Source organism: Mytilus galloprovincialis, chromosome 4, assembly GCF_965363235.1.
Source record: "Mytilus galloprovincialis chromosome 4, xbMytGall1.hap1.1, whole genome shotgun sequence".
Taxonomy (NCBI): Eukaryota; Metazoa; Mollusca; class Bivalvia; order Mytilida; family Mytilidae; genus Mytilus; species Mytilus galloprovincialis.
Genome location: NC_134841.1, coordinates 62,587,317 through 62,603,850, shown reverse-complemented (window position 1 = coordinate 62,603,850; position 16,534 = coordinate 62,587,317). Strand labels below are relative to the sequence as shown.

The following is a 16,534-nucleotide window of genomic DNA, read 5'->3' as shown; positions in this document are numbered from 1 at the left end:
ACATTAGTGTTTTGAAACTAATACTATGTTAATTAAATTAGTATATATGCATGATATGTGCTTAAATACCCTTTTAACTCATTTGAATTCCTGTTTTGAGCTGCATGGTTTATATAATAAAGAATTGCAAACTTCAGGTCAGCACCTATCATGGGAGATATCCCCCATAAATAGGGATAGTTGGCAGGTCTGAATTGGTTGGTATTATATTTAACAACTTAGGGTAATCATGGATATTTATTTATCTAAGAAAATGACCTCTTTTTAATAGATAATGGGGAAAACATCAAAATTAAAGGTCACAAATTAGGTAAATAAGCTTGAAATATTATATTTTTGTCTGGAAAAGAAGTCTCTAGGAGAGAAAGCACACCTGTTTTAAAAATGGATTTGTATTTACTAATTCAAATTGACATTTTTGAAAGTTTATTCTCCAGGCGCAGTTTTACAATAGAAGTTAGAAAATATCAAATTTAATACTTAATGGGCCAAGCAAAACAAAGAGAATGTATGGGGAAATAAAAACTAGAAATGAACTCTTTAAAATTTCCTAAAATGTTTTTTTCTTTTATTTTTAACATAGCAGAGAAACAAAGCAGGCACTGCAGCTAAACCCATACCATGCATGAAAATATATGCAACCATAAATAACGTTTGACAGGTGGCCCATCAACTTCTGATTATTATTAAAGCAAGTAAAATTTTTGAAGAGCAATCAGGAAAATTGTGTTCATCTTCAGATTTCAATAAGAATAGTGTATTCACTTTAAATGAAATGATTTGTTTTTTTCTCTGAATGGAAAACAATTATACACAATCTATGTTTAGAAGACGTTAATTACAGCTGAAAATAACCATGTAATTAGATATTTATAACTCACCATTGTCATCTAACAATATGTTTTCTGGCTTCAAATCTCTGAAATAATATACATTCAAACATTAATGATACTGTAATTCAGAAAATAATTGTGTGCATTTGTCATGTTTGTTACTGCAATGTTTACAGAATGGACAAAAAAGCAAGATAAATTATTGTGATTTCAGGAAAAGCTGAACAATTTGTAGTATTTTGGACCCACTATTGACCCATACCCATGCCAGAGGGATTGTCAGAATGTTTTAATTTGAAATATATCATATAAATTGTGAATCAAGTTCCAGCTCATTGAAGTTTTGGAAATTAGATCCTTTTACACCAAAAGATAAATTCTATTTTTTATCTTTAAATTACAAAGAAATTTTAAAGAGAAGGAACACAACTACATGCTTCAAAATATTAATTATTTTTTTTAGATTTTAACAAGATCTTATGTGAAAATACTTATGTACCTTTGGAAAAGTTCTACTACATGATCAAAACTTCATGCTAATGACACACAATTTCTATAAAAATGGCATTTCATGTCGCACATACTTATCACGTATGCGTTACATACCTGTAACTATTAATGACATCTTACCCCAAAAATAAATATAAATTATAGTGATGTGAAAATAACTATTTAATACATGTTAATTAAATTCTCATAATTTTTCATGATATTTCATCATGCATCTAATTAGTTATTATATAACAATGAAAAACCTTTTAAAGCCACCAACATTTGCATAATACCAGTCAACACTAGTGTTGACCAGGTCCGGGGTATATACCTGTGAAAATACCAGGAAATACTGGCAAATACTGGTAAATTGAAATTTAAATAGGACATTACTATTAAAACCAGTCCCTACTAGCTCAATTACTGGCTAATTGGACAAATATAGTCACAGAAAATAAACAAATAATAATAAGGGACGACATCAAAAGATCAATGAAGGATAAAAAACTTAATTCAAATAGTTTGGGGGTGGGGGGTTAAACTTGCTGCAAGTTTTGATTATCCTACATCGATTTTACATATATCCATATGGGTCAATCAATTTTTCCCAAATTAAGTTAAGAGGGGGGTAGGGGGGTCATTAAAAAAACTATGTGAATTAAGTTTTTTATCCTACATTGAACTTTTGATGTAGTCCCTAATAATAATAATAATAGCTCTTTTGTGATAGAATTTTAAAAATTATGATTTTATTTAAAAAAACAAAAAAGAATAGCATTTTGTATTGTATCAAAAAATGAAAATCTCAAATAAATCAAGACAATGAATGATTATTTAAGGTACATCCATGCTGAATTAATCAGAAATAGGTCCCAGAGAATTAGCAGTCTAACAAGAATGTGTCCAAAGTACACGGATGCCCCACTCGCACTATCCTTTTCCATGTTCCATGGACCGTGAAATTGGGTAATTATCTAATTTGGCATTAAAATTAGAAAGATCATATCATAAGCAACAAGTGTACTAAGTTTCAAGTTGATTGGATTCAGCTTCATCAAAAACTACCTTGACCAAAAACTTTAACCTGAAACTCCCACTTTCATTTTCTATGTTCAGTGGACCGTGAAATTGGGGTCAAAAGTCTAATTTGGCTTAAAAATTAGAAAGATCATCTCATAAGCAACAAGTGTACTAAGTTTCAAGTTGATTGGACTTCAGCTTCATCAAAAACTACCTTGACCAAAAACTTTAACCTGGACGGACGAACGGAACCACAGACGGACGGACAGACAAACAGAGCCACAGACCAGAAAACATAATGCCTCTCTACTATCGTAGGTGGGGCATAAAAATAAATGGGGATAAATATGTTCATTCCTGGTAAATAAAGACAATTATTGAATTCATTTATTGAGTACATATGTATGTAGACTGTATAATCATTGATTGTAGATTAGTGGTAATGTTTATAATCTCATTCAACAAATTTCTGATGTCCAGGTGATATTCACACCATGGACTGGTAGTAATAAATGACACATCATCATAGAGATAGATCAATAATATAAGACAATTCTGTGTACTGTGTACAGAAAGTAGTCCCTCCTCTGGTGGCTTTTTGTATTGCGACATTTTGCCCTACATACAAGTGCTGTTAATCCTTCTCCTTATATCATCAGCTCAGTGGTCAGAACTTCAGTAATGACATGATTTATAACAAGCTTTTTGAAATTATTAAGTGTTGGTTTCCTTTTTTTTTTTTCATTTTCAATTCATGGTTATAAAGAAATAAAATAGAACAACTAAAAAAATAACCCCTTGCAGTGTGTAATTTATAATGCCATATTTTCACATACAGATAAACTGCCTTTTACATACCGATAAACAATGCCCTTTGAATGAAGGTCAGCAAGACCACACGTTATTTCTGCTGCATAGAAAACAGCCCTATCTTCTTCAAAGCCAGGGTTGCCCATATTGTGTATGTGAAACTTCAGATCTCCACCATTCATAATGGTTAACACTAGACACAGTGCATCTTTTGTTTCAAATGCATAGGCTAAATTAACCTGTTAAAAGAAAATATTATAGGATTAAACACATTTTTTCTAGAGGTTATTGATGTGTAAACCAGGGCGATTAACTCACTAACTGAATAAAAGTCCAAATGTTTAATCCATATAATTCTTCAGCCAAACATTTGTGATATTTAACATTTATTTTGTTGATGGCTACTATATATATTTACCATCAAAATCACAATGGCAAGTCGTAACGAAGGAGTACGCCGCCATCTTGACTTTCTAAAAACCATAAATGTCCGATAAATACAACGGAATCTTAAATGGAATAGCACCTACCTGAAAAACTTCATTTTAATTAAATGTTATCCAAATTTGAAGCGTACACATAACGAAATAATCCTTCCCTTGAAAATTTCCATTCGTATGACGTCATGTTTTGCCATGACGTAAATTCGCCAAATCCTTCATGAAATTTCGCGGAATTTTATTAAATTGTATTTTTATACATTTTCGAAGCTTTAGTGCTGTAAACTTATTTCTTTGTTTTGTTATATATGCGCTAGAATATTCACAACTGTTATGCAATTGTTTTTAAATCTCAATTTGCTGAAAATCCCGGGATCACTGCAAGCTTGTGTATCGCGCATGAATAGATTACAAAAGTAGTTTCGGAAACATGATTTATCGAAGTGTAAACTTAAGAGAAAAATTCTAATTGACCAATCCAATTCAAGTATTTATAGATATGCAAATCATATAAGAATTATACAAATATAAACTTAAACCTTAATCTAAGACCATAATCTATTCATATTTAATTAAAAGAAGAATATGCATGAGGACACCAATGCTCTCACCAAAGCTTGCTTATGATATTCGTAAATACTTTTTGACAGCATTTGATATCAATTGAAGTTTTTTTAAGTTTTGTTCTTAGTATTGTGTTACAGTTACATAAAATTGAATGCAGGAAAGACGATCATACGGTTAACGTACCACTAAATGTCCCCTTCTTATAGCGGCGGGCCATTACAATGATTTGTCTAGCCTTTTTCCTTTTTGATTGTATCAAACTTATACAATTGTTAACATGTTATTGACATAAGAATAGAATATATTTAGAAGACATTGATAGCAGGCAAAACAAAAACTGTGAATATTCTGAAACAACACTTACAATAAATCTCGAGTTTATCCTTTGAAGAATCTGCTTTTCATTTAAAGCCATTCTCTCTCCATTTCTCTTCTTTATTCTTTTCTTTTCTAACTTTTTACATGCATACATTTTACCAGTTGCTCGTACTTGACAAGCACATACTTCGCCAAAGCCACCTTTCCCTAACACTCTGTACATACGAAACGTGTTCTTGGTTACAGGTTGCCTGAAATAAATGAAATAAGTCAGAAAAGAGTTTATATGTAAACCTTAAAATTCCCCCCAAAAAAAATTATCCATGGCTACAATTTATGTGGGTTCTTTTTCATAATTGAAAAGAATATCATAATCTTGACAATTTAGAACACAAATATCAGTTGTTATGTCATTATGATGTAATAAAATTGACCATTTTAAACATAATTTTGGCAAATTTAAATATAAACCAAGGTCTTACCATAAAGCATATTTGCACATAACATCTTGTAACAAATTATCTTCATGGTTCAGACATTTGCACATATTCAAAATCAATGACAAAATCTCAAATTGGTATGGTTTCAATATTAAACTGAAAAAAACAAACGTGTATTCATACTTTCTGTTCTGACAGTCCAAATTCAGAAGATTGGGTAATTATAGTCAACTTCTATGTAAACACTTGTAAAAAAAAAATGAAAACAATGACAATAAAATCTTGCTCTCATGTACACATTTCTAAGAGGAGATACTAAAAATATTTTTTTCATCAATATATCAATCCTACAAGTGTGTGATAAGACTGATTTATAAATGTATTCTATTTTTTTCTAGTTTTCATGAAATAATCTACACATTAACCAACAAAAAAATCCATCTTTTATAGTTATATATCTATCCTATAAATAGTAACCAAATAACTATAAAATACATGGATATCTATTGTTTTCTTTATTTGTGGTATAACAATTCTTTTCTTTAGTTATATATCTATCCTAATAATAACCAAAAAACTTATACATACATGTATGTATATCTATATTTTCAACAGTTGTCCTAAAAACAATCGACACATTTACCAAACAAAAAATCAATTTGGTAAACTAATCAATATAATCACAGTAGGAGATACTAACAGCTAATTAATATTACAAGTCATATGGTATTAGCAAACAGGTGCGAGACAGTTTTGACATTTAAGTCCACATTTTCATCTCTAAACTGATTCTCTACTGTATTTAAATTAGCAGATTAGGGAATTCTGTAAAAGCTCCAATCTATATTGACAGGTATATCCTATTACCAAAAATCAATATATATTATTGTTCATGTAATGGATCGTCAATGTCACCTGTAAATATTTATAAATGGAAAGAACATTTTTTTTTTTATGTAAGCCGTTTTTGTCATGCCTAGTAGGTAAATTCTATTTCTGGCACAAATACCATAATGTATGTTTAATGACCTTTTAAAAGAAAAGTGTGAATTTAAAGTTTTAAATTACACAAGCCAATATGCAGAAATTTATATAAGTGGAATTTTTTGTAAACATTTGAATATTTATTTTGTTCAATTTTATATCAATTTCATTTTATTGAAAGTCATGTTTTTGAAAGGTTTATAACAGAGATTGCACCAGCCATGGTCACAAACTTGTTACATGTTTTTTATAACAATCAGATTAAAATACAAATCCTGTGTCCAAGCTTTGCTTACAAGGATCTGATAAACCCCCATTCTACTTTCTGTTTTAAAGCCTTTTTGGGATCCTCAGGTTCTTTAAGATAAATATACACCTTCAAAAATTTGAAAGCTGAAATTTCATTGGCTGTTCGAATAATTACGAGATCAGGAAGTAAAATGGTTACAAATCAATGTAAGCAAAGCTTGAACTCAGGATCTGCATTTTAATTGGATTATTTTTTTTTTAAATCACTGTGTTACTTACTGTTCTAAATATTTCCATTGCAGATATCTTTTAAAAAACAATGATTCTAGAAATTCTGAGAATGGATCTCTCCGCAAGTGCTCTGTCACAGCTCTGTTGGAAATAAATCATAAAATAAGATCTAAGTTTGCACATTACATTTAAATGTAGGTTTAACTGGTTCAGAATTTGATATCTAGAATTTAAGAGTAGAGGGGCACAGAAAGTCGAAGGGCTTGTAAGCATGGTTTATGGTCAGAATACATGGAGAGACAATAAAAGTGTATAAATTAATGTATTTTTGAGTCGTACAGTCTTCAGTAGATAAGACTTCAATTGCCTCCTCCTACCAATGCTATCATTTTTTTGGTTACTTGCTATTTAATTAAGATTGTTTCCAGTCTTTTTCTCATCATAACTTATGTAAAATATTTTTTATCCATATAAAGTATGTATAGGTCAAGAACAATAAACCAATATAATAATCATGAAGATATTTACAAAGGGAGTTAACCATGTTAACTGCAATGATGGACAGAAATAATATAAAGCTTTCTTAAAAAGAGGTACATGAATGTTTGGCATGGGAAAATTACAGTTAAATTTTGACTTGAAAAAGGTCATGTATGGATCACCAAAGGGTTATAACTTTTCCATCATGGGTTTAATATTTTCATTTCAACTTGATTTGGCGTGAGCAAAGGCTCCAAGTTGAAGGCCATACTTTGACCTATGATGGTTTACTTTTACAAATTGTAACTTGTTTGAAGCGTTGCCTCATTGGCACTCATACTATGTTTTCTTATATCTATATTGTCTATGCTTTTGTACACAGATAAACAGACATCACACTGCAAGGTCCTAATTTATCTTTCCTTAAATTCATAAAATGTTTAATGTTCAGCTAATAAAGGATCTGATTAGCCCTTATCTATAAAACAAATATGTTTTTACAGTCTGTGCCAAACTGTTTTAGGGTTTGTCTGACCGAAAGAGAAATTTGGACTTTTCTACTATATATTCAACCAAAATTATTTAAAATTTCTGGCTGACATTTTGTCAGACAGACAGAGTTTGGGATACACTGCCTTAACTAGTCATACTTACTCAACACACGAGGTAAAAAGGTCCTTATTAGCACTATTATCTGCAATGGCTTCCTTTATTTTTGAGACCTGGACGCCATTTAAATGACTAACATAGTCCGGAGACTGAAAGTAGAAAGAAAGCATACAGGTTATTAATAAATTTCCTCCTAATTATCTTGCAACCCTAATAAAAACATCAAAACTGATATGGAAGCAATGTCTCATTTCAGTGTTGCAAGGACAAAGATTCAAGTAAAATAGAGAAAGAAAATGGGGAATGTGTCAAAGCGACAACAACTTGACAACAACTTGACCATAGAGCAGACAATAGCCAAAGGCCACTAATGGGTCTTCAATGTAGCGAGAAACTCCTGCAACCGGAGGCGTCCTTCAGCTGGCCCCATAACAAATATGTATACCAGTTCAGTGATAATGGACGTCGTAAGAAACTAAAATTAAGTCATACAAGACTAACAAAGGCCAGAGGCTCCTGACTTGGGACAGGTTAAAAATTGTGGCAGGGTTAAACCTATTATTTCAATGTACAATGTACATAATAAGATTCCCTTAAATGCTGAAAAGTCTGAATTCACTTTTACAACAATTTTACCAAAAATATTGTGATTTGCCTTTTAAACTTGTATGCAGTTGCAATCTGGAGAGACTGAACATGTGATACAAGATGATATAAACAATGATATAAATGTGACCCATTATTTTCAGTTTATTGGCTTTTAAGTTTCAAGTAATATATCAGCTAACAATAAACAACAGGTTATGAATATCAACATCTATCTATAAACCTCAATAATTGTAGTGACATTTCTGGTGAAACACCAAACTTTTTATATCAAATAATTTTGACATTTCTGACGAAATACCAGAATGTATCAAACATTTTTGGAAAATTTATAACATTATATATTTTTTGGGGGCAATATTACATTTGCAGAAACTAAGAGATTCAGATATACATTGATACTATGTTGTCTCTTAATGTGGCATTTATGGTCTGAAAATATTCTTTTATATAAAATTCCTCAAAAATAAGGAATAAATATGAAACATCCTTTTCTTTTTCTATAAAAACTCATCTTTCATTTCTTTTGATATAACTCTTAGGTCTGAAAACACAGTTATTTCGTAGTGCATTTCTTTTAGACAAGAAATGGAAATGAATAATTCTTAAATTCCTGGATTTGGCTTTTTTCAAATTTAAAAACATACCTTTGTGTCTAAATATTTGTCAAATATAGAAGTAGCATCTGTTAATCTCTTCTCGGCAGGACTGACTTCAAATGTGGACTACAAATAAAATAAAATAAACAGATTTGAAATTCATCCATTCATTCATTTATGTACACTTACAATAATACATAAAGTTTTTAAGATAAAGCCCCAACATTGTCCCAGTTTCTAGCTAAAATTCAAATAAGAATTTAATGGCAATTATCACAATGAAAATAGTTAAAACAATCACTATAAAGCTATATAGGTATGTCTTTTTGGAATATATTAGCATCAGATATTTTTAATGACCAAATTGCAATAACTTTCAATTTTCCACCTCTTAAATGAAAAAAAAACATAAATTTTCATTGTGAATGATATTTAGGACCGGAACATATAGTGAGAATGAAGACATAAGACCTTTAACATCACATTATGTTTGTTATCTTTGTTTTAAAGGCCTAGGTGTGAATAAAGAATACACTAACTTTAAACAAAATTTTATGGGCGTTGAGTAACTGTCAATGAACAATAAGAAAAGCTCAACATTAAATGTTAATTTTCCTTTTCCTACATGCATAAACATATACTTAAACATTTTTCCTCCTGAAATAATGGACATTTTAAATGGGGATCTTTTGCTACTTTTATCAATAATTACAGCAATACACTGTCAGACACAAGATATACATGTTCATGAATTTGATATAAAATCAGCATGTGCTTGACCCTTAAAATGTCTGATATGTTTGTTGATTTATGAACCTCTGCTAAAAACAGGTATTAAAATCAGCAAACCAATACTATGAGCTCATTAATCATACCCTCTACATGAAAAAAGAATGACCTATTGCTGCTGAGAAAATAAGACAAAATTTTCTGATACAACATCACCAACATACATTGTTACCTATCAAGGACCCACAAAGTGATATATACAGAGGCAAAAGAATATTGACCTTGATCATGTACATTAATTTTTCAAAATGAAGTTTTCGGCAGAGAGGAAGCAGAAAATTGAAGGAATTAAAATAGGTATTGCACTGCATAATATAACTAGATGAAGCTTGGTGCTATAAATCAAAAGCTAATAGCCTTTGGCTTAAAACTTACAAAGAAAAATGTAAAAAAAATCATATATATGTGCACGACATTTGAAAAATGAGAAGCATATATAGAGGAGACGAAAATTGAAGAAAGTGATAATGTGATTGAGAATAGCCAAATAAAGCTTGGTGTGATATCTCAAGCTGTAACTTCCAATTTTATGGAGAGATGTAAACCAGTTAATCTCAATCCTTAAGAGAACGATAAAAACAAATGCACATTTGTTTTATACATGCACTAAATATATACACTTCAATTTATAAGAAAAAATACATAAGAAAAATTTCACAATTACAATACAAAGTGTAACTTTCTTTAGTGTTCATGCTCAAAATAAATGCACACAAAAAGAATACATCTGTACATTTCTGTATACATTGCATTAGGAATCGAACGTCTTGCAATTTTTCACCATCTGTGTGGTATTTTGGGTTTGAATACAGCATATTTACCCTTATCACAAGACATTCAGGTCTTAAAGCAATAACTAGACAACTGGGAGTTGGGATAATGTGTCCAAGTTTGGTGATAAGTCTTCCTGGTGACCGTTACCATTAATATAAGCATGCAATTTAAAACACTGGGTCTGTCTAGTACAAATATCACAAAACAGGGTTCATTTTCACATCAAATCATGAAAATTTTGTTTGAAATATTCCAGAAAAATTGTCTGCTCTGATCTATGTAAAATAATCATTTTTCTTTTCCCTCTAGATGTTAAATGGGCCTCAAGTGACTCAAGTTAAAAATCAAGTTTTTTAAATCTTTTTCTCTTCCTCAACAGTTTTGGGAAGGTAGTAGTCCTATATTGTTTGACATGACATACTTATTGTAAAACCAACGAGATGTCCTTGCCTGAGGCAAAATAAAAGGAATTTTCATAGTTGAACATATGGTAGAAAAAAATCAATATGAGGAAAAAAAAGGTCTCAAACATTCATAAAATATTCCTGAAATTGACATACCCATGATTAAAATAGCTCTTTCATCTTTCGTTCAATATCTAAATAGTTGTTGAAAAGATTTATTCTCAAAATGAGAAAATATTTTGGAAAGGATTAATACATTTTGATTGGTAAATGAAAACAAGCCAAGTGGAAAATGTTACTTTAGGATCCATTGAAATGTGAAATACAAGTATACAAGAGGACCATAAAGGTCTTATAGAAGGTGATCACAAAGAATCCAAAAAGTTTTCCATTTACCTATTGGAATGTATGATACCCTTATATGATTGAAAATTTCAGACCCACACAATAATTTCATTAGTTTTATACCTTCAACAATATGTAGTTCATTATGGTTCTACAATGATTGTGGTGGTAATCATTTGGTTTTGGGGCAGTCATCAATTGGACTGTCTGGGTTCCCTTTTTGACATTATCAGCCAGATCCATGTACATGTCTATCTATAAAAAGGTTTCCACAATAAACTATAAGAATGTATATTTAATATGGTCTTTTTTAATTTATGATCCTAGCAATATTTTGATTTTACACACACACGCAAATCAATCTATTTGTTAATCACTGCATAATATTAACTATTTGTGAAGGAATCATATATTTTTAGAGACCCAATATGTGTAAGTGCCTTTCAAAGAAAATAATATAAGCATAAAGTTTGAATATTATATCTTGAACACCATTTAAACTAACAACCTCCCTGAAAATATCTTGGTTGTTAAAAATGCATAACACGTAACTTTTTAAGCTCTTTTAAGAACTTGTCACCTGTAAAAAATCTTAAAATCTTATGTCACATTTACAAAAGATTATAATAAATTTGAATGGATCAGACTAGTTATACATGTACAAAGAATTTAAACAATTGAATTTACGCACTGAAGTTACATCATGTACACATATTTTGTCTGTCAGTGACCCACTGCTGACTTTACATGTTCAGACTATTAAGCATGTTTAGCGAAAAACAAAATAATCTTTAATCTTTGATAAAAAAACCTTTGTGAATTTATCTGATTACCTGCGTAATTTATAAAATTTGTATACAGAAAATGAGAACAGGAAATACCATTTGTTTTTATTCAGATTCAAGAAAAAAAAAATCTTTAAATATCTTGTTTGGTAGCCTGCCAATTTTCATGTATTTAGTATTTGGTTGATCGAGGAGTATTTTTCTGTAGTATTTGCACCATAACAATTTTGTAAAATAATAATAACAGACCCAATAAAGCCGAAATATAATTTCAAACTTTTTTCAATTTTTGGAATTAGTACCCCAAATGTGGTACATTCTTATACTTAGATGCTGTCTTTTTCATTCAATTAACCATTTTAAGTAAGCAATAACTATCTTAAAATCACAATTAAGACATTATTGGAATAACATTCCAGTGATAAAAAATCTCTCAACGCTTTCTCTTATTTCTATTACAATCGGCAAAAATGTTTCAAGTTCTTCTACAAAGCCATCATTATAAATGATATTTTGGATGAAACAAGTACAACTAGTTGCAAGCGGTATGACGTATAATACTTCCAACCTCTGTAATTATAAAGCTGTTACCCTTAAGTATTTATAGCAATATCTCTATCAAGTAATCAGCTTTCCCCCTGATCAGTATCTCTTTACCTACTTACTCCTATCTTAATTTAATGGGAAAATGTAACATGAAGTGCCTATAAAAATCTACATTTTTTAAGATGAATATAAGATTAAGGATATCATTAATATCTATCTACATGTATATAACAGCTAAAGTTATAAATCATGGAAATGATAGCAAAAACTACAACACGCACAGCATGTTTCTGAATACCTGTTTGATTTCTTTGCTCAATTTGTACTTGATAAAACAAAGGAACTGTATTACTTCTGATTCTAATCTTATAGATCACCAGGAAGGGTCATCATTTTGCAGATAATATGTCCAATTAATTTTTTAAGGTTTTAAGTCTGTATAAACATACATGTATAACCTAGTATCTAAAATCCAGTGTGTAGTATGCCAGGCATGAATTAAAATCAACAAGTCTAGTAGGTAACTTTACGCTTGCTTAAAAATTTGGTAACTTGGAGCATTTTGGATACAACAGTTTATCATTATTTTGTTTGTGCTTGTTTTCATCGTCTTTTCCATCTTCTGAGTTTGCTTGTGACTTTTATAATGGAGATAAAAAGTGGAGGGGAAAATCCCCCCCCCCCCCCCCCCCCCAAATTGTTTAATACTCCCATATACATGAATAAAGTGACGAGGTACAACTTCCAATCAGACAACTATATATCAGAGTCAAATCAAGTGGCTGTAGATGACTATACATGTAGGTCACCATAGGGGTTTTAACTGACCAAAACCACAAAATAAGAACAAAATGTCAAAATCATTTTAAAATGGATTGAATTATCAGATTGCCACAAAGCCAATTAACACAATTTACATAAAGACAATTGACACAAAATATGGATCTCAGAAAAATCTAGTTTAAAGCCAAATATAACAAATAAATAAATAATTATCAATCAGCAAACAACCATCAGATTTAGAGCACATTTGTTTCTAACCTAAACGATGTAAACGACTACGCACGTAGTCGTTTAATCCATTTGTTTCTTACATTTTTTGGTCAACGTTGACATCGTTCACATAAACGATGTACGCGCAAAATAGTCGCGTAGTCGTTGATCGTTTATCGTTGAGAAGTGTAAACGATAAATTTGTTTCTGCATCTGTCGTTTAAATAATTACGAGCACGTGTTGTTTTCGCAAAGTCCTGGTTATTTATTTCCCGCACTTTCAACTGTTTGTTTACAGTGCGTGAGTGTAATCTATTTTTGTCTGACAACGTGGGGTCGATAAAGTTTATTAAACGATGTATTTGTTTCTAGCAGCTTAACGTTTACTAAACGATAGTCATCGATGACAAAATTTCGGGTTAGAAACAAATGCACTTAGTGTTAAAGACATCATAAACAACCTGGGAAAATCTTGACCTTAATGTTTTTCTTTCAATTGAATACTTTGGTGATAATGACATATATGTTTGAATGTCTTAGTTTATTAGTATTCCATCTTTTAGACTAACTGTGAAAATGCTTTTTAGACTAACTGTGATTAAAGGCTTGATATTTCGTTTGGCACCTGTCTATAGTTGATGACTGTTTATTGCTCTTTAGATAATGTTTAGTTATTTTTATCATTTGGTTGCTGTATCATTGACCTATAACTAATGTTACCACCTGTGATCACCTGTCTATATTTATAAATTTAATAAATATAGAATTTATATATATTCAAAATTCAGTGGAAACACATCAATTTGACCACTTCTTTGAACAAATAATTTTGCTATAAGTTAATTTTTTCTAAAAAATAAAAAAAACATGGCATAAATGTCAAATTTAAATCCATGCATGTATAAGTGATTTTAGGAGTGTCTTAAACCTTTAAATCCAAAAAACATAGAAATTTAATTCATTTTCAAAGGATATAACAACAAAATGTCTCAAAATACGAATAGTTGAATTGATATATTTCATTTTAATACTTTTCCACGTACCATACACAACATACAGTGAAGTTAAGGAGCTGCGTCACTTATGAAACTTAGGAAAGGTAATAAATTATTAATAAGGAATTGACAATCACTTCTATTAGACTTGGATGTTAAGTGTTAATAATTGTCAATGGTATACTTATATTTATATACAATAAAATATACACTCAGTTCCAGCGTAAACAATTTATGAATTCAACTTGAGTGAAATAAGTACATGTGCTCATATATACAGTGAAACTTATCATCTGCCTTATTGAGTATAGCTTATTAATATGTTGGCAGTCACTTACTTCAGGTACAAGTGTATCTAGAAAACTGAACTTTTTATCAGTAACACATTTGGTCTCCAAACATTGATAAATAAATACCCATAATTAAGCTGACCTAATTATATTCTAATTAGGAACTAAGACTAGAGGCTCTCAAGAGCCTGTGTCGCTCACCTGTTAATGTGTTTACTGATGTCAGCCATCTTCGTTGGTAGGCGGGGTCATTAGACACTTTTTTTTTAAATAGATACCCTAGTATTATGATTGTGGCCAAGTTTGGTTAAATTTGGCCAAGTCGTTTTAGAAAAGATTTTTATACAAGTTACAAAAATGACGAAAAGTTGTTCAATATTGACTATAAAGGGCAATAACTCCTTAAGGGGTCCTCTAACAATTTTGATCATGCTGACTTATTTGTAGATCTTACTTTGCTGAACATTATTGCTGTTTACAGTTTATCTCTATCTATAATAGTATTCAAGATAATAACCAAAAACTGCAAAATTTCCTTAAAATCACCAATTTTAGGGCAGCAACCCAACAACAGGTTGTCCGATTCAACTCAAAATTTGTGAGGGGATATATCTTATTCTGATGGACATTTAAATCTTGAAAGATTTGCCCTAAATGTCTTAGTTTCAAAGATATAAAGCAAAAACTGCATTTTACCACTATGTTCTAATTTTAGCCATGTCGGCCATTTTGTTTGGCAGGCTGGGTCATCGGACACATTTTTTAAACTATAAACCACAATGATAATTGTGGCCAAGTTTGGTTAAATTTGGCAAAGTAGTTTTGGAGAAGAAGATTTTTAGAAAAGTTACAAAAAATGACGAAAAGTTGTTAAAAATTGACTATAAAGGGCAATAACTCCTTAAGGGGTCAACTGACAATTTTGGTCATGTTGACTTATTTGTAGGTCTTACTTTGCTGAACATTATTGCTGTTACAGTTTATCTCTATCTATAATAGTATTCAAGATAATAACCAAAAACTGCAAAATTTCCTTAAAATAACCATTTCACAGGCAGCAACCCAACAACAGGTTGTCCTATTCGTCTGAAAATTTCAAGGCAGATAGATCTTGACCTGATCAACCATTTTACCCTGTCAGATTTGCTCTAAATGCTTTGGTTTTTGAGTTATTAGCCAAAAACTGCATTTAATCCCTATGTTCTATTTTTAGCCATGGCGGCCATCTTGGTTGGTTTGACGGGTCACGCCACACATTTTTTAAACTAGATACCCCAAGGATGATTGTGGCCAAGTTTGGTAGAATTTGGCCCAGTAGTTTCAGAGGAGAAGATTTTTGTAAAAGTTTACGGACGACGGACGACGGACGACGGACGACGGACGACAGACGACGGACGCAGGACGACGGACGCCAAGTGATGAGAAAAGCTCACTTGACCTTTCAGGTCAGGTGAGCTAAAAATGACCTGAACAAGGATTGTTGAAAAATAAAAATGAGGTCAAATTAGAAGGGCTTTGTTATATAGAACAGATTCTTTAGACCAAATAAAGGCAAAAATTGTTGAACCATTATTCAGAGTACTGTCAATTCAGAAATTACACGTTTTTCTCTCAAATCGTAAAAATTAAAATTGATTTAAGTCTAAAATGACAAAATCGCAATATTAAATGCACGCAATAATTTCTGAATTTACAGTAACTAAAAATCAGTCTGTGCCAAACTATTTTAGCATGTTTAGGGTTTGTCTGACCGAAAGAGAAATTTGAACTTTTCTTCTATATATTCAACCAAAAAATCTTAAAAGTTCTGTCTGACCGAATGACATTTTGTCGTTCAGACAGAGTTTGGGATACGTTGTAAAATGGTGATCAACTCAAGACAAAGATTATTTTATTACTAACATTAGAAACTGTACTGCAAAAAGAGTTGTATTT

General features: G+C 30.8%; 1 protein-coding gene across 3 annotated transcripts in view; it reads right to left on the bottom strand.

Annotated features, from left to right (window-relative positions):
* The window catches only part of LOC143072656 (G protein-coupled receptor kinase 5-like), a 30,283-nt gene that overhangs the window by 8,702 nt on the left and 5,047 nt on the right, over positions 1–16,534 (bottom strand). For 2 of the 3 annotated variants that reach the window (XM_076247702.1, XM_076247703.1), the window contains exons 4-10: positions 11,114–11,245; positions 8,727–8,804; positions 7,519–7,622; positions 6,433–6,525; positions 4,527–4,731; positions 3,204–3,394; positions 882–919 (exon numbers count right to left, since the gene is read on the bottom strand). In XM_076247702.1, coding sequence (XP_076103817.1) covers positions 882–919; positions 3,204–3,394; positions 4,527–4,731; positions 6,433–6,525; positions 7,519–7,622; positions 8,727–8,804; positions 11,114–11,245 — 841 coding nt within the window. The remainder of the gene's footprint in view (positions 1–881; positions 920–3,203; positions 3,395–4,526; positions 4,732–6,432; positions 6,526–7,518; positions 7,623–8,726; positions 8,805–11,113; positions 11,246–16,534) is intronic. The other variant, XM_076247704.1, reaches the window with a different exon arrangement.